At 38.0% G+C, this 23,007-nt stretch overlaps 1 protein-coding gene across 1 annotated transcript in view; it reads right to left on the reverse strand.

Moving 5' to 3' along the window:
* Positions 1 to 22,228, reverse strand: part of cckbra (cholecystokinin B receptor a) — a gene marked incomplete at both ends in the record, with an annotated part of 59,685 nt that extends 37,457 nt beyond the window's left edge. The window contains 3 exons of the mRNA XM_081361083.1: positions 2,007 to 2,265; positions 8,571 to 8,819; positions 22,072 to 22,228. Of these exons, the coding sequence (XP_081217209.1) occupies positions 2,007 to 2,265; positions 8,571 to 8,819; positions 22,072 to 22,228 (665 nt within the window). The remainder of the gene's footprint in view (positions 1 to 2,006; positions 2,266 to 8,570; positions 8,820 to 22,071) is intronic.
* Between the last annotated feature and the right edge of the window lie 779 nt (positions 22,229 to 23,007).

Here is a 23,007-nt window from a genome sequence, read left to right on the forward strand (position 1 = left end):
GTTCAGCCACAAACACAGTCCAATGCAACCTCCTCATTTCAGAAGGTCCTGGCACTCTGGCTCCTTGTCCTCCCACAGTCCTTCCTGGCTCGGTGCACAGCTCTCTCTGCTGGCTCTGGCCCGCAATCCTCCTTCACCACTACCGTTGTTTATTTCCCCGCTTATGCTAACAGCATATTCGATTTGATGAAAAAAAAAATCCATAATAGGAAACCCGTAGAAGGAACTATCCCACTTCTGACACCAAATAGATGTGGCCAGTTAAACGTGTTCACTATAAGGGTTTGAGGGTAGGTGCATGAACCAAATTTAGACAGCGAAAAATCACAAAAAGGAAACATGTTCCTATAAATTTACAGAAACGTTCCCAAAAATAAAGTAAGAATACTTAAACCCTGAATAAACAACGGCAGAGGCTTTTTATGCTTTCTGGATAAAGAACAAAACACAGAAACATTATTAAAGATACATTCTCATAAGCCACACACACTTGTAAGATCAGAAGTAAACAGATTTTACACTCTTCACATTACCAGTGACATACTATATTATTTTCCATCACTTAAAACAGAGTATTAATAAACTTGAATGAACACAGACATCAAAAACAGTACATAGCTCTTAATCTATTTTCTTTGAGTGAATTTAAGCATTTACAATCAAGAATAATATAAATGACACTCACTCTGTGACGCGCTGCACTGCACTGGAAAACTCATGCAGCTGTCAACTCAAGTGTGCACTCACATGTCCTCAATCTCCCCTCTGATATTATTTTATCAAAAGAGAAAGAAGTATTGTTTACTTTCCCCTTAACAACACCACATGCATACAACGATTCAAACAACACTCAATGATCACACGGAACAATTACTCACGCTCAGTCTCACTGCAGCCTGTACGATCTCATCACATGGAAATCTCTTGTATTCGAGAGAAATAAATAATCGTGCGATAGAACTGCTCCACAGACTCAAACACCTGAATGAGGCTTTCCCCTTTTCTTTCAGAAAAAACAGCGTTATTTCTAAACTCACACACTGCAGCTCACATGCGCTCAGGGATTTCTATCGTAACACTATTCAATTATTCTTCATTTTACATTTGCATCATGTGCCCTCCAGTCATATTAACTATGACTTGACTATAAAGTAATAGTTTGTTAATGATTTGTAAATACTTAATTACTTAATGTGTTACCAGCTAATCAATAACTACTATTTTTTCATACCGCCCAGAGGACTACTAAGAAGTACTATATACAGGTTCATAATTAATATGAATAATGCATAATCTATAGCCTAATTAATTTTAAAGTGAAGGTAATGGTAACCCACTAGTAATGACTCAAGTATTACCAAATACTTCAGAAGGAATCACTAATTATTTGGATCAGTATTCTAAAGTGAAAAGCATGATCACTTCCCTAAAGAGATTGTAGATTTTTATTTTTATTTTATTTTTTATGGTAATAGCCTATTAGTTGTTGCTGTTGTAGTAGTAGTAGCTGTAAAGTTTTTGAGACATGGCTGATTTTGTGATGAAAGGTTTAGCCCCAATGAGTGGAAAAGGCATGTCCAATCCTTCTCTTGTAGAGCTATAGTCCATTGAAGTCATGTCAGAAAGATTGAACACACATGATGAACCACCACAAAGTCATAATTATAACTGGGATTTTCTTTGAGCCTAGAGTTTCTGAGTTGGGGTCGTGTCTGTGTTGACGGTAAAATTGTAGAATGATATTTTTAAAATATTTATGTACAATAAAACCAACTAATTAGCATTTTTTTATCATATTTGTCAAAAGTGGTATTCATTTTAATGAGAAAAAAACAGTATACTATAATCCTTATTAAATTAAATTATTTTCACATGAAAGCTTATTAATGTGATACCCTGAGTGTAAGTGTGTATAAAACGTAAAGTTCAAATTAAAATGATGACCTTTATGCCTTCATGTTATTGCATCATAGTTAAGACAAAAGTAATGGTGTCAAAAGACTAACCAAGTCTGTTCCACTTGACTGTTTGGCCAGTCAAGCCTGCACATGTGAGCCGTGATGTTCGACTTGTTGATTGGCACCAGTATACTGAACACAGGATAGGGCACCATAATACCCACAGATAGTACCCATGTGGCAGCGATGACCTTGTAGGCATGAGAACGGGTCTGCCATGCCCTTGACTTCAGCGGGTTGCAAATGGCACTGTATCTTTCAGTAGCAATGGCCACTAGACTGAAGGTGGAGATGCTGACTGACATTCCTGTGTAGACAAGAGAAGGGTATAAATTAATATGTAATCATATATAATGCAATGCTCATTAACTCAAAATATTTGTGTATATTATAATATAACATAATCTATGTACTAATCTTAAAGCTAAAAAAGGATACACTTTGAATACTGTTAATTTACAGAAAAGTAATTGCTGGATAAGATGATAGGTACAGTATTAACCTTCGTCAGTCCTCCACCTACCAGTCTGTATTCCACCATGTATTCACCATACTTTTTTTTTTTTTTTTTTTTTTGGTTGTGTATTTTATGATTATGTTGTTGTGCATCAGAGTTTTTCATACAAGCATTCCTACCCCTCCTAATTTCATCAGATTCAAACACTAAGGCTTGTGGAAGCTCTTGGTTTGAGAGCTGCAGCTAATAGGGTTTGCATCATGAATATGTATATTATGCAGCGTTTGCTACATTTTGCTTTGGCACACTTTACAAATCATTTTAATGTATGCAACCATTTAAAAAAAACACTTCTCAGATTCACCCCAGAATTGATTGTAAACTTCCTTTGATGAATTACTTTTCACTGAAAAAGTATGTTTTTTATGCCAATGTTTTTCTGTGCTTATTTCATTATGTTGCACGGTTTAATGCTAATGAGAAACCAGGGCTGCTACTGCAGAACCTCTGTTGATTATCCAACGACTAGGGCAGATGGATTTCTGAGTGAGATTGCCCAAGTGAATTTCTTAAAAACTTAAGTCCATGGTGAAATATATATATATATATAAATAATAATAATAATAATAATAAAATAATAATAATAATAAACAAGATGAAATGCAAGAGTACCAAAGATAATTCAGTTTACTGGGTGAGATGGAAAATACAGTTTAGTAGTTTTTTTTAAGTTTTTTTTTAGTTTTGTTTTTTGTTTTTAAGTATATAGTGTCTCCAACATGTTCTTATTATTGCAATGTATTGGCCTACCCCTGGGTTTTAGATCCACTCGACTTTGTTTCATATATACAGTGGCTGTATATCCTCTCTGCTTGTTTTTGCCAAGACCACACACACTCTGAACTTTTCAAAGTAGACCTTCAGGGAAATATTCAGTGCACGACCACAACGCATGATGTAGTCAGCCGGATCCGGGCCTTATCCAGATCAGATGGAGGACCTGCGCCTAGACACGACCACAACGCATGATGTAGTTAGCCAGATCCGGGCCTTATCCAGATCAGATGGAGGACCTGCACCGAGACACGACCACAACGCATCCCTGAAGTGTCAGCAGAGATTGTGTCAACTACACTCTCCCCTGTGAAGGCCTCATCGACAAGACAGCCATCAGCACTGATCCTCAACAAACCCGTCTCGATACCGGCGTGATGACTCCGATCAAACAGATGGAACTGGATAATATTCTGAATGTTCCAAACCAATCTGACTTCTGACCTATAATGCTTCTTGAATCATAATCATACACTGTTCGTTCATTGGTCAGAAGAGAACTGGCCCCCCGACTGAGCCTGGTTTCTCCCAAGGTTTTTTTCTCCATTCTGCCACCTGATGGAGTTTTGGTTCCTTGCCACTGTCAACTTTTTCGCCTTTTTTTTACCTTTGTTGCCATTGGCTTTTGGCTTGCTTAGTTGGGACATTAAATTTAACATTTAATTTAATTTTCAACAATAATATTGATCTGCCTGCATTGACACCATTATATGAGAACTGAACTGAGCTGGACGATGACATCACGGTTTTCTCCAGAGCAGCTATATAAATGAACTAAATTAATAACATTTTTACAACAAAAATGTAACATCACAGAACTTACTTAAGCTGGATGTGACACTATTTTCTTCTGGAAACAAACTGTGTTGCATTATTTTCCAGTTATCTCTGTAAAGCTTCCTGTTATCTATGTAAAGCTGCTTTGAAACAATCTGTATTGTAAAAAGCGCTCTATAAATAAATGTGACCTGACTTGACAGTGTGACATGTTTAAGAACTTTGCAAAGACAAATCTCTGAAGCTCTTTGACGGTTAAACGGTCAACGGTTTGACTCTATTCAGCTTGAAACTATTACATTCCACATAAAGCTATTTTACTGGGATTTTTTTCTTTGGATAAAGGAAGCTAAAAAAAAAGTTAGGCTATATTTTTCACATTAACAATCCAGATCAAATTTGCATCTCAAAAGAATTCACACTGGCTGAAAATGATGCCTAATTTAAAACTCAATTAAAACGGCGGTGTACACAAATGTTGCAGCCATTGTTACCACAGCCACAGACAGTGATTTGTGCTCTGAGGTAATTTCCTTTCTTGTGGGTAGACATTAGCAAATATGACCACTGAGGGTTGAAATCAATGGCTCATAATGGTTTTGTGCATTGATTGCCACTGGCTGACTAAAACTAGGAGCCCAAAGCACTTTCAGATTAATGCAATAATGTGAGCAAGGTAATACAAGAGAAAGCCACAGAATGCCAGTGAAGCTGTAGAATGTGATGGAATGTTCTCACAGGTGGGGGTGGGGTGACGGCGTGCTCTTCCACTGACTCAAGGCCAACGCTTTGCAGTGTGAGAATGACTTATTGCTGTCCAGCTCAGTGACAAGTAAATTCAGAGACGAAATGCTGATTTGGTTCCAGGCTGTGCTACACAGATCCTGAAGACTTATAGCTTCTATATTATGAAACACTTATAAATATGTATAACACTGTGAAAGGGATGATGAACAATACACCAGACAGTCCATTTATTTGGACCTATCATTTTGCAATAATGACCTAATTGTACATTTTTCCACGTATAATATTGTTGACTTGTTGACAAATGAGTAAATAAATGGACAAAAATATAGAATTGAGAATAAATTCTATGTGAGAAGAAAAATACTGCAGAGTGATGTAACAAACTAGCAGAGTGTAGGAGATTGGTTGCCAGGGACAACAGTATACATCTTAATGGTTTGACTGCAGAGTGCTGCGTTTGACCAATCAGAACAATCAGAATCAAGTATTCCAGAGAGCTGCACTGTTAAAAAATTTTAGTGGAAAATTACAGTATATTCCAGGTTAACAATTGCATGACTTTTACAGCAATTCCACTGTAGGACTTCTCTTGTATAACTGCACTCTTGGAAATCTCTTGATATTTCTCTGAATTGATTTCTTGATTCTTGTTGGTTTTATCTGTGCTGCTGTTGAGTGTTACCATTGTGTAAGTCGAGTACTGATGTCTGTGTTAGGGTAAGTAGACACAGGAGAGGAAGATGGATGGTGAATAGTGATTTATTGATAACAAAGGTGCAGGGATGAGGTGAGCAGGGTAGTGGAGTCCAAAGGGTGATCTTGGCGGAGACAGAGGACATGGAGATCGCTGGAGACAGGGAGAATAGTTCACTTAGTGAAAATGAGGTCCAGGTGTGAGTGATTTTGAATGATGTGCAGGTGGGAGCCAAGGAGGGTGATGGGAAATGTATTGCAGAGGCTGGTGACTAGGTTGATATGTGACAGAAGCCCCTGGAGGCTGACGAGGGCGTGGCCTATTTGGAGCAGGAAGCCTCCAGGGCGGTGCTGGTTCATGTGGCCAGGGCGGAGTTGGCCATTCAGGCGACCAGGGCAGAGCCGGCAGCTCAGGAGACTTGTTCAGAGCCGGCAGTTTGGGTATATAGTCTATATAGTATATATATATATATATATATACTATATATATATAGTGCAGATGATGGTGACTAGGTTGATATGTGACAGTAGGTGCGTTTCCATCACAGATTTGCACAAAAAATACCGTTCTAAATACCTACAAAAAACTATTGCGAAATGACGCCGTTTCCATTAACTGATGTTATGCGACTAAAAGTCATTCCAAAAATCTTGGCAACGGACGTTGGTAGGTTTATGTATATCCCAGCCACTGAACTGGCTATTATTATTAATCGAAGGAGACTTGGCATGTTATCCAAGCATTAATGGCAAGGAAAGGCCCTTATACTTGAGAGTGGCACATATGAGGTGTTTCTGGGTGTTTCTCCCTCATATCTGCTTCAAGGTCTTGATTGTGGCATTTCTTTGAGGTTTAGAATCATCCAGTATTCCTGTAATTCTTTTGTCTTTTATGAGTTTAATAAAGAACTATGTCTCATATTCTATCCAAACATACCACGTCATCTACGTCAGGTGACCTGTAAATGTGCAAAAACTGTTTCCATTGCAGTTTTGCAAAATATTCATTTTTCGAATTGCCTGAAAAACCGCCTCATGTGAGCGGAAAAACTTTTTTGTGATAAATGGGAGTTTTTGCGAAATTGACGTGTTTCCATTGGGCGTATTTTCAATTCGCAATTTCAATTTGCGCAGTTTGAAGGGTAATGGAAACGCGGCTGCTCTGTGCATCATTAGCTGATGGAAGAAAAAAATATTGTGTTGCAAGATGATGTCACACCTTTCAAAGATAAATCTCAGCAGCTAAATGGAAATATCCATCTACAAACAATAATGAGTTTGAAATAAGATATTGATAAATCTTTATGTTGAAATAATGCTAATAATAGTACTTTGACTAATTTATAATCAGCCAATTATCTTATTTTATATTCCACCTTGTCATTGTTTTAACAAATATTAATATCACACTTCTGACTTGGCTAGATCAGAAATTTCAATATGAATATACAAGGTCCAAGATTCCAAGCAAATAGAACACTGATCACCATTATTGTGACTTCAAAACGATTACAGTACTAAACAATATAATTTCTTACAGTAGCATGGTTAAAGACAACTTTACAATTTGAATTCACAATAAGACAAGAGCAGTAAATTCTTTGTTGTTGTTTTGTTGTTGTTGTTTTTTTGTGATGTCAGCAACTATTTTTGATTGTATTATGATATGTTTATAATTTAACATGTTATGTGTGTTTGTGTTATGTATGCATCTACATTGGAAACAAATTTCCTCTCAAGGACACATAAAAAAAAATCAATCTATCTAAATTGTGATGTCATCATTATTTTGCTGTTGATTAACAGTAATTTGTAAGAAAATGACCCATTCATTTCAATGTAAATGTCTGACTACAGTGCTTTATTGTAAAATAATACTCTTTAATCCTGTAAATTCCTGGCAATTAATACACACAGTGTGTGTAAAAATATATATATATAATTTAATGTAATTGTTAACCACAGTTTCAAGAAAAATACTGCTGTCATGAAGTTATTTTATGAAACACAGTCAAATTCTTACAAAGAAAAACAAATTAAGAATGAGATGGAATGCTCTGAAAAACATTAAGTTTCTTGCTATAGGCACAGCATTCTTTGTGATCTTCTTAATGATCTTATGTCGTGTCAGTTTCTTTGAATCATTCCTTTTCAATCTGATGCCCCACAGGTTTCACAAAAATGTATTTCTCATATCGATTAGTGTGAGTATGATGTGGGGCATGAAAAAGGTGTTGCTCAAGGAGGAAGAGACATCACAGGAGAAATAGCACAGTCAATGACTAATTAATGGTGAAGTGCAACGTATATAGTCAATTCAGACTGAAACTATAATTGAGAATAGATGGGATGAGCTTTTAGGGGCTCCCAGAGAGCTTAACTAGAGATGACATGATGATGTATTAAGCTAAGCAGGACGTGCCTGTGTTCTGGAAAGTTATTTAAGTGCTTTAAGCCTAATAAAACAGTTGTCTGCTTGTAAAATTAATATATGATTGCTGTCACAATAGATGATGACATCCTAAACTACCATGTTCAATCGTTTAGTCCATTCACAAACCTAAATAAGAGCCCTTGATTGTTATTTTCTTCAAAAGCATTACATGGCGACAAAAAACACTACAACAATTTCCTAAACAGTCCTTATATATATATATAAAAAAAAAAACTTTGCATAAGTGATGAAAAATGTATTTGTTTTACAGTGCTATAGACAAAACACAATAGAGAATTATTTCAGAAATATGTAATTATGCCTAATTATGAATGAAAAAAATATGAATTGCCAAAAGTAATTCAAATGCATGCTTGGCATTAGCACACCAAATTATGTTACAAATTATAACAAAAATACTATAATCAATTTTCACCCTATAAACAGAGCAGAAGGAAGCAACTTTGGCCCAAGTGCCTGTTCTGCAGAGTTTAGTTCCAACCCTAATAATCTAAAAATGTTATCATTAGGCTTTTTAGATTATTAGGTTTGGCTCTTTAATGAAAGTTTACTTTAGTGTTTAATACATTATTGAACAATGATCAATGACTAAGAAGAATCGAACATGAATCTTCCACTTGAGAAAGCTTCATTGAACGCTCCTCACCCATGAAATAGGCGACTGTCTTGCACATCGTGGCTCCAAAGATGAAGTCCTCCAGCAGGCTGGGGATTAGACTAAAGGGCATGCAGAAGATGGCCATCATGAGATCACTAATGGCCAGCGAGAGCAGGAAGGAGTTGGTGACAGTCCGCATTCTCTTGTTTACTATCAGGACCACAATGATCAGCAAGTTCCCAAGAACACTCAGGAGAAAGACAAGTGAGTAAAGAATAATCCTCACCGAGTCCATTTCTAAGGAGAGAGGAAAAATCATATTGGTTAAAAGAAACAACAAATAAATTATGTTATGACAACTTTAATGTCACCATGAAATCAAAATTCTTTCTTTTTCTTTTTTTATGCAATATTGTAGTACTTACTGATTAGTTAAGCTTGTTTCCATATTAGTTAATAGTAGTATAGCTGAAGTGTTAATGTAGTACTTCTCATTAGTCCTGCATTACTTCCTGCATAGTTACTTATTAATGATGGACCTTTATTATAAAGTGTTACCAAAATAACTTCCCCTCTGTAGTATACTTGAATAACATGAGGAAACGTTTGTCAGCTTGTGAATCTTTACTGAACAAGGCAACATCGACATACATCTAGCTCAGTCAACACCAGTGAACATACTGGCCAAAAACACATATATCCCCCCAACAGCCACGCCCTCAAAGGAACCTCACTATTTCCATAGTCAGTCAATACATTACACCCCTTTTCCCCAGTCCACAAAGTCTGAAAATCTTCTTGGAGGGCGATGCTCTCTTACAGGGTACCTCCGAGAATGAGGGGAATCAGACATGCCCTCAATTCCAGCTCCAGTAAGGTCAACATCAGGGTTTCCCACATCTAACGCAGGCGGCAGTAACTCAAGCATTTCAGCCCCTGGGGACTCAGGCGGATGTGCAGTATAGCCATCCGGCTCAGGCCTTGATTGGTCGGACAAGGGTGCCGTCCTGTCCAGCAGCTGATCAACATGTCGTCTGTGCATTTGCCCATCACCCGCTCTGACCTTGTATGACAGGGGACCTGTGACATCCACAATGATTCCAGGCATCCACTTAGAATCTCTGGAGTAGCTTCTCATGTACACCAAGTCCTTAGGTTTAAACTCTCTGACTGTGCCAGGGCATTTTTCAGCATTCAGCTCCTGTCTGCGAAGCATATCACCATCATGATCAGGGTGCAGACGATCCAGGGCAGTGGTGAGTCGCCAATTCATGAGCAACTCAGCAGGACTTTTCCCAGTTGATGAATTGGGTGTGACGTGCTGTGACAACAAGAAACGAGCGAGTCTGGTCTGCCACTCGCCCTTGGTGATGCGAGACAGGGCCTCCTTGGTTGTCTGCACCATGCGTTCAGCTTGACCATTTGAGCTTGGGTGATAAGGTGCTGTAGTGACATGTCGAATGCCGTTGCGCTCGGCAAATTCTTGGAATTCTGCAGAGGTGAACGAAGCACCATTGTCTGACACTATGACGTCGGGCAACCCATGTGTGGCAAAAAGCAGTCTCAGTGTGTTGATGACGGCCGATGATGACATGGAACTCATCAGAGACACCTCCAGCCACTTCCTATGTGCATCAACCACTATGAGGAATATTTTGCCCTGAAAAGGGCCTGCGAAGTCAATATGCAGCCGGGACCATCTTTTTGTTGTCCACTCCCAAGGGTGAACTTTTGCCTTAGGAGGTGCATGACGTGACATCTGACAGGTTTCACATGCTTTAACAGTCTCCTCAATGTCTCGGTCCATGCCCGGCCACCACACATAACTCCTTGCGAGTCCCTTCATGTGTACAATGCCCGGGTGCGCGTCATGCAACATAGCCAGTATTTCTCTCCTCGCCAAGCAGGGAACAACCACACGGCTTCCCCATAGCAAACAGTTCTTATGTGCAGAGAGTTCATGGCGGCGCAAAAGGAATGGTTTGAACTGGCTATCCATTACATCAGCCGGCCACCCATGCAGCACCCAGCGCATTACTCGTGCCATGACAGAGTCCTTTAGTGTAAGGTTAGCAATTCGCTCAGCATGCATGGGTGCTTCTGGCACCATTTCAAGTAGCAACACTTCCAATGGTGGTGGTGTAACAGCATCAGATGCCGGCAAGGGTAAGCGACTGCATTGCCCATTTGTTTGCCGGTCGGTAGCACAGCTCATAGTCGTAAGATCCAATGATCAAACTCCAACGCAGCATCCGTGGTGAAAGGATGGCAGGCATTGGCTTGGAATGGTGCAGGAGTCCCAGCAGGGTTTTGTGGTCTGTAAAAATCACAAAATGGCGGCCTGCGAGATATTGGTGGAACTTTCTTACTGCAAAAACAACTGCCAATGCTTCCTTATCAATTTGGGCATAATTCCGCTCAGTGGTGGTCATTGTTCTGGAAGCAAAGCACATGGGTCTCTCCTGGCCGTCACATTCCATGTGGAATAATAAAGCACCAAGCCCATAGGGTGAGGCATCGCAAACCACTGCCAAGGGTTTCTTTTCATCATAGTGCACCAGCACTTTATCCGTTTGCAGCAACTCTTTTGCCTGAGCATATGTCATCTTGTGCTTCGCTCCCCAATGCCACGTAGCAGACTGGTCTAGAAGGCGGTGCAGGGGTTCCAGGACATTGGCCTTATTGGGAAGAAAACAGCTGTAAAAGTTAAGCAGCCCCAAGAATGCCTGAAGTTCTGTTTTGTTCTGTGGGGGCGGAGCATTTTGGATAGCTTCCACTTTCTCACGGGTTGGCTTGATGCCATCTTTATCCACTCTAAACCCCAAGAACTGGGGCAAACATGCTCCAATTTGCAGCGACATCTCTTATCTTCTCTGATGATATGTGTACTGCCGCAAAGGCAGGACAACCTGTAACTTACATGAGATCGCAGTAATAGCAAATGTCAACTATCCAACGATCCAATCAATTATTGATGGACAAAATTAAGTCCCGCCTTACATTTTTTCTTGTTCAAGAAACTGTTTCACTCATTACAATAGGGAAGAAAAGACTATCGCAACTTCCATTTAATGCCGACTTTAATAAAGTGAACTAACATTTCAAAGGTAAATGTTTAAAACACAGTTTGCAATGTACATTTTTATATATTTTACTGCACAAGCTGATGAGCAGAAGTCTATGTGTTGTATGATTATGGGTTATGAGAAACGAATTGAGGGGAGGCTGTTTACATGGCATCATCTCCTCATCAGGGCAGTGATGATGCAGTCCTGAGAAGAAAATTATATTTTTGGTTTCAGATGGGCAATCTGTAATGTAATCACACTCCCAGGCAGGTGGCTGACTGTGAAATCCTTGCTTCAGGTTTGAACAATTAATTCACCATATATAACTAACAAAGTATTCTCTATGCATTTTTTGACCACCTAGCGTGTAGACGTTATTGATAATCATTCTCCCTGTTTCAGCGGTTGATTCTGGCTCTACAATTCTCATAACTGTGACTTCATATCATACAATGTGACTGTGTCAGATGTATGTTCAGTTTGTTTTTGTTTTAGTTCTGGTTTTCCATGTCTGCCTGCCCGCCTGTTTCCCTTGTTAATTTCCTTGGTTTCTGATTATGTTACGCGCCTGTTTTATTTTTTGTTGATTACTCCCTGTGTATTTAAGCCTTCAGTGCTCACAGTTCTTTATTCGGTGTTGATTTTCGTTAATTTACGGGGTTGTGTTATTTTGCTTATTCCTTGAGATTTCCAGAGTGTTCCAAACTGGATTAAAAATTAAAGACTGTTTTTGTTGTATTCCTTGTCATCATGCATTTCATTACAGCCATCTTGTGACAGACTGTATATCTCGTAATTGCAGCTTTAATTCCATAACTGCAGTATATTTTCTCATAATTGTAACTTTATTTTTAATAATCGCTACTTTACATATGGAATTTTGAAAAAAAATAAATTCTTGTAATTGTGTCTTTATATCTTGCAATTGTGACTATATTTCGTAATGTTTATTTCTTATTTTAAACTTCATCTCACAATTACATGGTTTATTTTTTACACTGAAGCAGAAACAAGCTTTCAAAGATGTCAATGTATTTAAATGTATGCTGCTTTCTTGGATTCTTCAATATTTCTTAAAAGTCTTAAAGGGTTAGTTCACCCAAAATGAAATTTCTTTCATTAATTACTCACCCTCATGTCGTTCCAAACCCGTAAGATCTTCGGAAAACAAATTAAGATATTTTTGATGAAATTCGAGAGCTTTCTGAAATTGTTGAATACAGTCATTATTTTGGGGGGTTTTTGTGCACAAAAAGTATTCTCCTCGCTTCATAACATTAAGGTTGAACCACTGTAGTCACATGCTATTACACCTTGCTCTGAGCCGCCTCAAAACACTACTGCTTGGCAAGCACGTGCTGGTCCGTACGGACAAGTTACACTGCGACCATTGCGTACATCAACCATCAAGGTGGTCTACGCTCCCCTCGCATGTCACAACTCGCCCGCCATCTCCTCCTATGGAGTCAGAAGCATCTGAGGTCGCTTTGTGCCACTTATATCGCCGGCCTGCTATATTGTGCCACCGATGAGCTCTCACGACAGCCTGTGGCCCCAGGAGAGTGGAGACCAGCTGATGTGGGACCACTTCTGGGCTACACAGATAGATATGTTTGCTTCTCCGGACTCGTCCCATTGCCAGCTGTTTTTTTTCCCTGACTGAGGGGACCCTCAGCTAAGATGTTCGATTGGTACCGTGCTTCCCTTTCTGCAAGAGGGGTTGGAGCGAAGGCTGTCTCCCTCCACCCTCAAAGTGTATGTTGCCTCTATTGCTGCACATCACGATGCAGTTGATGGAAAATCTGATCATCAGGTTCCTGAGGGGCGCAAGGAGACTGAATCCGCCTCACCCCCCTCTATCCCCTCTTGGGACCTATCTCTGGTGCTGACGGCACTGCAGAGACCTCCCTTTGAGCCATTGCAGACAGCTGAGTTAAGAAACATTTCTCCTGTTTGTTTTGGCCTCTATCAAGAGGGTAGGGGACCTGCATGCATTTTCGGTCAACGAATAGTGCCTGGAATTCGGGACGACCAACTCTCACGTCATCCTGAGACCCAAGGTTCCTACCACTCCCTTTCGGTACCAGGTGGTGAACCTGCAAGATCGTACTTGTCTCAGTCTCGGCCACTGGTCTTGCCAAATATGGCTTTTGGTCTCGACCGAGTCCAGGTGTCTTTATTATGTTCCCAGTAAGCACACATACGTCGCCGCTTGATTAAACTTTTTTAATTTTATTGGTTCAACCGCCACCCGCCCGAATTTAATTAAAATATTATTTTTCGTCACGTCATCCGCCCGATCCGCGGTTTATCCGCATCTCTAGTATGTGTGTGTGTGTGAGAGAGAGTTGGCTCGGCCCTCCCTCATGCAGTTTAATTGGTTGACATCGCGAGTATGATTGACAGGAACAGAATGTGAGGCTGATCAGACAGATTGCGAATGTGTGTGCGCCTTTAGGCCTATATAATTATTTTTGACTATTCTTTGAATTAGTCAATTATTTTAAATTAAATTAAAATCAGTCATTATTTCATTATTACATAATGATTTAATTTCTATAGGCTATATTTTTTAAAATAGAGTCGGCTCTTCATATATGCGAGCCAGCTCCCGACGTTCACCTACAAGAGATCACTACTAATAACCATCACACACTAGATTATCTTCGCACAAATGCTTGTACTGTTAAGTATACTGTGCAAAATGGTTCTTATGAATTTCTTAAACAACTTCCTGATGCATTTATTTTAAAATTCTGCAGTTTGTTCTCAAATAAAAACAATTAATAAATAATAAATTACACTGTGTTCATTGTTGTTTAACCAAACTTTAATGTTTTCTGAAAATACATGTCTTTCCTATTAACCCACGTCCATGTAACAATATAATACAATACAATATTTTTTTTCAGGGAAGGCATAAACCAACCATAGGGGTACACTCTGTAATACTGGTCACTTCTTTTCTACACTACTGTACACCTGGAGTGAAGCTATATTGTCATTTAGTAGCTCAAATGCTCAGTACTAGTACCTAGCAGTGGTAACAGTAGTGGGTTGGTGTTTGTATATCAGTTCTAACACTGCAATTATGAGGTATCACCATATGTTATCATTCTGTTTTCTTTAGATTAGAAGATTATATGATATCAAGGGGAATGTCTATACTTAAAAATCCTTGGTGTTGTGACACTGTTTTTGCTTTTAGATAAACAAATAATAACCCAAAATGATTGTCTTGATAATGTCATGCATAAGACTTTTTTTTCCTGTCCTGGACTCGGTCTTGACTCGGTCTTGTCTTGGACTCGAAACTCTTTGGACTTGGTCTTGTCTTGGACTCGAAACTCTGGACTTGGTCTTGCCTTGGACTCGACTAGTCCTGGTCTTTGACTTGTCTTGGACTCGACAAAGGTGGTCTTGACTACAGCCCTAGCTGGTTCACCAGCATGGTCTTTGCAGGGTGGAGTGTGAGGAGGCCAGTTGTCTGTATGCAAGCAGTGTTTTGGGGACAAGCATTGTTTTTGCTTGCATATTTCTATATGTAACATATCATTGTAAATTAATAACAATATAATATTAGAACATATGATTTATTGTAATATATAATTATAACTTTAAATAATTTATTTAGCTCATTCTAAAAGTAGAACTGAAAAACAATTGTCTTAGTTATGATAATATTATTAATAAATTTAATCTAAAGTAAAAGTAAAAATTCAAACGGGTGAGTTCAAATGATCAAAGGCTTTGTCTCCTGTTTCAAAGGATCTGTAAATCAGTTAAAATCAGTTAAACAGAGCTTATGTACATTGTAGGGCTGACTTCTAATAGTCGAGGATTCGACGATTCGATTCGGAGAGGTCTGATTCGACTATGAACCTCATAGTCGAATACATGGGCGTCAGTTTGGTTTGAAATGTGCTGGGGACAGAGACGCATTCGCATTTTCAGAAGGGCTGGGTACCATTTTTATTTTATTTTTTTCGCTTTCGCGCAGGTCATGTTTTGAAAGACGATGTCCTGTAGCTTACTAATGTAAATAAATAAAAATGTATTCAAAAACCTGCTTCACGTTTTCAGCAGGGCTGCGGAGCGGCTGTGAGTTGACTCCACGGTTCTCATGTGCGTTAAAAAGCTTTACGTGGTTTAATGTACCTAAACAATGATTACCAAATTCCCCTCTCATGTTGCTCCTCATAACCACTTAAAATGGTAAAAAAAAAATCGAATCCAGAGTCCAATTATTATGGACGTTAACAGATATTAAGCGTTTCTGCTTCACATTTTCAGCAGGGCTGTGGAGCGGCTGTGAGTTGACTCCACACGGTTCTCATGTGCGTTAAAAAGCTGACTCCACACGGTTCTCATGTGCGTTAAAAAGCTTTAAGTTGTTTAATGTACCTAAACAACGATTACCAAATTTCCCTCTCATATTGCTCCTCATAACCACTGAAAATGGTCAAAAAATCGAACCCAGAGTCCAATTATTATGGACGTTATCTGATATTAAGCGTTTCTGCTTCACATTTTCAGCAGGGCTGCGGAGCGGCTGTGAGTTGACTCCACGCGGTTCTCATGGGCGTGAAAAAGCTTTACGTGGTTTAATGTACCTAAAAAACCATCACCAAATTTCTCTCTCATATTGCTCCTCATGTTTATGAAATGTTATGATATATGTGTGATATATATGTGTTTTTTAGCTCTTTTGTTTGAAATGGAAAAAATCTAGCTGCTATCTAAAAAAAAAAAAAAAAAAAAAAAAAGGTTCGACTATCAGTCGACTACGGCAAAATCTAACGAATCAGATTCGACTATGAAAATCCTTAGTCGAAAACAGCCCTAGTACATTGCAAAACAAAAACATACATTTAGAGATATGAAAACAAAGAAAAATGCCAAATAACAGCGTAATCATAAGCAGTTTGTTCAATAACATGGTTTATGAGAAGAGCTGTCTCAATGGGACACTTAACAGCAACTTGAATGAAAGTTCAAAAATATTAATTGCAGTTTTTAAAGACTTCCATGCTCATTTGGGATCTCGCGTGTTAAAATCCAGCTGTCAGTCGCTGATTCCAAAAAGTGTAGTAAAAGGTGTCATTGCAGTCTGGAGCATGAAATATTGTAGACAATAGTTATAGCATGCACTTTCATCAATTGCTAAGAGAGAAGTCAAGGGCCAAGTGCCCAACTAAAAGGAATACTAATCATCATAACAGAGACTTCAACAACCTTTATACATGTACCATGAAAGAAATAAAGCCATGTGGGTTTATAATAAGTGAACATGGTGATGATATTTTTGGAGTTGTTTAAGCAATTTCTGGTGAGATCTTTTTATTTGCAGTTGATTTAATCTAAGGCTGTGTGGCTGTAAGTCAGTTGTGTTTCTGCCCGTCTCTTCTTTTTTTTCTGCTCTTGTTCTTCCTCTTATCTTCAGTGATTATGTTTGTTAACGGCAGGTGTCATCAATAATCCTCAATCATCAGTTGTAGAGTGAATCTATTTTATTTCAATAACTGCTACACTGCTTCAGTGTTACTTTTACTCTATAGATTGGGACCATATTAAAACTGAGCAGTTATCGTTTAGCATTGAGGATTTTACTGTGTACCAGTAAACATTTAACTAGCAACATATGTTTTACCTTATTAAATTATTTATTAAAACTAATTTGGAAAATTGTTTTGGTATTTATTTAACTATGAACACGTACTAAGAAACATGATATGTAACTCATACGCAAGTTTTGATGTGGTTTTGCTGGGATCATACCAGCACTCACAAGACAACATATGCTGGTCCACCAGCACACCAGCATCCCATGCTGTGAACCAACATGCAAAACATACCGACCAGCAATGCTGGATTTTTCAGCAGGGAAGCTCAGTGCCAACTCGTTTTCCGTCAGTTCTTTTTCGTGAACTGGAATGTGTGCAAAGGATTGTGGGTGATTGAAGGACGCGAAGGATACACTTGATGTGTCCTTTAATGTTAGCCGAAAGAAGAACACGAAATCCTTCAATTTGAGATGGCCTTTTTTTCAGAGCATCATTAGGTTGCAGCCGAGATGCATATGCAACCTTACTAGAACGCAGCCTTCCATTTGAGAAGCACCCATATTTGTCATTAAATCATTTATTCAAGAGATTTTGTTAAAAAATGCTGATTCATCCAGTAATAAAACAAGTGAATTCTGAGTGAATCATTCTTTCAAACCAATTAATAATAATAATAATAATAATAATTAATTAATTAATTAATTAAAATCAATTAAATATGTTTTTAAATAGGCAGGTTTGTTTAGTTGTCTATTCAGAATCAGGGATAATCGTAATCTCTATTTAAAAAAAAAAAAAATATATGTTATTCTCAATTTATCCAGAATCGAGCAGCTCTATGACTTCAGCAGTGGAAAGCAAAGGGGATTTTCATATAGCACGTGAAGGCAGCATAACAGCCGGGACTGTGGTTTTGCTTCACGGGGTGGTATACTCACTACTCACCCTTTCCTAAGCCAACACCTGACATGTGAGGCATTATATTTGCAGTTAGCAAAGTCTGAATATTTTTTTTTTTTTTTTTTGCCGTGATTGTCCTTGCAAACAACAATGTATGTATTTCAATAATTCATCTTTATGATGTTTTATTCATTTGTCAGTTCAGCTGCTTTCTTCATGAGTTTTACTTATTCTGGAATTCTGGAAATGGTATACAGGCATTGCTTGTGCCAGAATTATGAATAGGTCCTTCTTAATTTGATAAATAAATTAGTAAATGTGAGTCTGTAAGTCTGTGATTTTTAGAATGTCACATAATTAGACTGAGTAAAAGGATTTGCTGTCATTTGAAGCCAATTAAAAATGAAAGCCATTTTATTCAGGCACAGTGCCAAAGTCTAATGTTAAGAGCCTCAGTTCAATTTCAGAGCCAAAGACAGCAACACAGCTTGCATCCAATCATGAAATCAATGCAGTTATTTTTCTTACTTAGTAAATAATGAGCTCATTTTTCTCTACACCACAGTCAACCCTATAAAACGTAATAATAATTGTCCAGAGTAACACTTCTTTATTTAAACTTTTTGATTTTTTTGTTTGTTCAATAAATGCATAATATCCTGTTCAGCCAATAAATTCATATCAAGGCAACACAACAGTCTTGCATTTGAAAGGGCTTTAGCATGGCTCCTGTAATTAACTCTTAACTATTGCTTCTGAAGAACATATACATGCATATAGACCCCAACAATTAACATAGATAAGTAAAAAACGTGGGCTGTTAACATCACCCCACAACAAATAACAAACATTAAAGCTGCTGTCTGTAACTTTTTGCACTCTAGCGGTTAATAAACAGAACTGCATGTGTCTTGCGGAAGAACATTTAGCCGGAGCTACTTCTCTCTGTTTATGTCTATGACGAGTCACGTAGGCACTGGGCTATTCCACAGTGGTATGACCCGTACCAGTCTAAAATAGTCAGAATATATACACTTATAGGTGCACTGTAGTGATTCAGGATAAGACAAAAACATGGTTTGGATTCATGATGTACTCGCTTATTATATATATGTTAACACAAAAAACAACAACAACTACATACATTTAAAGCCAGCAAACAGTGATACTATATTACCGCATAATTTATTCATGCTGCAGCAGTGCATGATGGGACCAATTAGCCAGCGGCAAGCGAGGAAGGTTGGGATGATTCTAAAGGCCCTGAACAGACAGGGGCCCCAGCAGAACCAACAACCCTCGAATGCTCTAAGGCGTGATGAAACAAGATATGGGCTCCCCCTTGACACTGAGTGATTTATCTTAAAATGCCGCACTTCACACTCCAATCAGGTAGTTGGCAAGAGATGGTGAAGCCAATATCAGGATCAGAAATAGAAAAAGAAACAGGAGAGGAGTGGAGTGAGCAAGACGGAGAAGACAGCAAGTCAGTGGAGCGTGAGAGATTTGTGAAATATTATCAGAAAAATGTTCATGTTTACTCTAAATCTTTCATTGTGGAATTTAAAAAGACATGTTTTTAGAAAAGCACTCCTTTTACATATGGAAAAAATAAATAAAGTGGGGTAATACGCCTCTCTCCGAATAGTCAAATAGTTCAAACATTCAGAAAATCATATCTCCATACTAATGCATTATCATCGCAACTGTATAGAAATAGGTAAAACACTCTAACACAGACATTTGTGATATTAAAATAACTATATTAAATGATCACATTAAACTAAATAAGCTATCCATTAGCATTCTCATTCATCTCAGTGCACCTTGCTCAGCAGGCACAGTTTTGAGCCAATCATTTGAGCAGCAAATGCAATGTGACTTACGACTCTAGAGACTCTGGAGAAAAAGACATGGCGTTATGGCAATGATAATGGCAGCTCAACAATACACACATGCAGTCCCAAGGCCTTTGCTAGCAACTACAATGTCCTCTTATTATAAGCAGCTAGTTTTTTTCATAAAGTTGCTAATAATAATTTTGTTGTGGGTTGCCGTTTTATTGGGCTTTTTTCCAGAAAACAGTCATGTGTTCGGACTACTAATAGCAGTTGTCAAATATCCCCACCTACTGTTTGACCCACACTCTACATGATGTCATTATTAATTGCCATAGTTTATCTTATTTCCTAAGATGTTTCTACCTTTCTCAGCTCCTCCCCTCTCCAAAAACAAATGTTTTCTTTTCCATACGTGTGTACACGAGAGAGAAGAGAGAGAGAGAGAGAGAGAGAGAGAGAGAGAGAGAGAGAGAGAGAGAGAGAGAGAGAGAGAGAATGTATTCAATGATTTAGATGGCCAGTTGTACTACATGTAAAGCATTTTTAGTATTACTTTATCATTTTAAAATAGGGGGATTGATTGATTGATTGATTGATTGATTGATTGATTGATTGATTGATTGATTGATTGATTGATTGATTGATTGATTGATTGATTGATTGATTGATTGATTGATTGATTGATTGATTTGCAAGACCAGTTTGCTTGTTTATACCTCTGTCAGTGACTATACTGTGACATGAGAAATATGTTGATGTTTACGAATTAAAGACTCTAAAAAAAGATTAAAAAAGCTCTTTGCAGCCATCTACCAAACATGGCCATGCAGCAACACCTTGAACCCTTGGGCACAACGCAGAGTGGGATTTCTCCAGTCAGAGAATCTGTATCTAATTAGATCATTACAATCCTGTAATTACCATTTCTGATTTTATATATATATATATATATATATATATATATACACTAAAACTACTTCAAATTTATGCTCGTGCATGAATCACTGTCTTTGCCAACTGTATGCTACCACCTTTCGTCATTTACACTGTAAGTTAACACATCAGAACTCTCTCAAATGAGAATCTCCCCACCTTTTCAAAGAGCAAAACCACCCGATTGAGTGAGTCGCCATCATCTGGATCCATAAATTAGAAAAAGGTGACTGAAATGCTGTAGTAGTTTCGTAATCACAGGTAAGAAACTGCTATGGGTGTTTGTGCATAAAAATGTAATCAAATTGAATATTTTTTATTTCGAGCTGGGGGGTTTTATTATCAATGTCAAACTGAATATATCAAATTATAGATTTTTGAAATGAATAGACAGAATACTTGCAGCCAGTAGGTCCTTGCAGGCAGTTTTAATCTGCTACCAAACTAACACTCCCCCTGACTTGTGTCACTATGATTCATAACCTTGCACAAACTGATAAATTTAAAACAAAATTGTTATTTAGAAATAGGATCATCATTCTCATGCCTGCCAGTCATTCTAGGGGTCAGGGTTTTGAAGTATAGTGACCATATTTACCCATGATTATTTGTCCACGTCCTAGCAAACACCACATTTGTATGTTCAAAGATTATTATGATGATGAAGTTATCTGAAAAAATGCAAAGAGCATTCTTGGGGTTTAACACTAACCATTACCTCTGACATTCTTGGGAATGTATTGACTACAGGGAAAATATTTACTATGTTATTATTATTTAAAATACAGAGGTTATGTTAAAGATACTGATGTACTATTGAAAGAAAATAAACACATTTTAAAGAGCATTTAAACAAATAAACACACAAACATTATGGGAAAAACAAGCTGCTATTTGTTTTTTTCTTCAATGCGTCTATGTGCAGTATAGTGTTTGCTAGGGCGTAGTAGCTTTTGGAATTATTTAATTAATGTTCAGGCACACTGTTATAGCTATAAAAAATAATAAATAATTTGTTTGGGGGAAAAGACCATTTTTACCATCAGCAAAGTGTTGAGCGTTTCATTTCATGTTGTTGTTCACACAAACTGGCTCTTTATATAGTCAAAACGTAATTTGACTCAGAAATGTAAATAACAATAATAAAATAATAACTAAAATAAATAAATAAATATGCAACAGATAAAATAACAAGGCAATAAAATTACACGCAAACGTTGACATGCATTTGGTTTGTCCTCACCTTTTGGTCGTGTGGGTTTGAATTTCTGAATTATTGACGCATTGCTACAGGTGGCGTTAACTTCCACGCTTAACGCAGAGCTGTTCACGCTGGAATTGCCAGTTCTTGAGCATTCCCAAAATGGGTTCTGAGTTTCATTCATTCTCTGTAAATCCATTGTCAAAACAGCCCGCGAGAACTGGTAGAAGTAGCTTCCTAAATCACTGTAAAACTATATTATTTACGATATTGCATTAAATGAATATTTTAAACAAAACAAAAATATATAGTTTGTGCCATGAATTAGCAAAAGGCTCCTAAAGCTTATGTATGACTACGCGCTGAAATATTCTGCCACCAATTGCCTGCATCTGCGCGCGCCTCAGTGAGAGAATGCACTGTGCGCGTGAAACTGTATCAATGGAAAGCGCTGTAGCTCTGATGAGCGAGCCGCGTGGGTAGACTGTTCTTTAAGAGTGTTAGCACAGAGGGTGGGGTGATTGTAGGAAGGGAGGGAGAAATTACAAGAGAAACAGACTCACTCTCAGTCAACATTTAACAGTGCGCCTCAAACTAGCGAATCTTGGCTAATGGCATGTAAGTCCTATGTCGTCCTCCAGTGGATGTCTTGTGTTACTGCTTGTTGATTATCAAAAGGAATTAGAAGTTAGAGCTCCAGGGCTGTTAAACAAAAAGCTTTCACGAGATTATTTAAATAATATTTTTTTAATTTGTAATAATCATTTTTAATAGTAATTTTGCAGTGTGTTTGATCTTGTGATGTTTCTCTTTGTGAGCTTTAGTTGGAGTGGCTGAAAAAATGAAACTTTATGCACAACTTCCAGCCTGCATGGAGAGGTTCCCGAGACTCCAGAGACACCAGCAGCTTCAAATACCTGTTTTTTTTATAGCTGCCCTTTTAATACAATTAATTTGTTTGAAAGAAACTTTATCTGA

This window comes from Scardinius erythrophthalmus (genome assembly GCF_964197995.2).
Source record: "Scardinius erythrophthalmus genome assembly, chromosome: 3".
Classification (NCBI taxonomy): Eukaryota; Metazoa; Chordata; class Actinopteri; order Cypriniformes; family Leuciscidae; genus Scardinius; species Scardinius erythrophthalmus.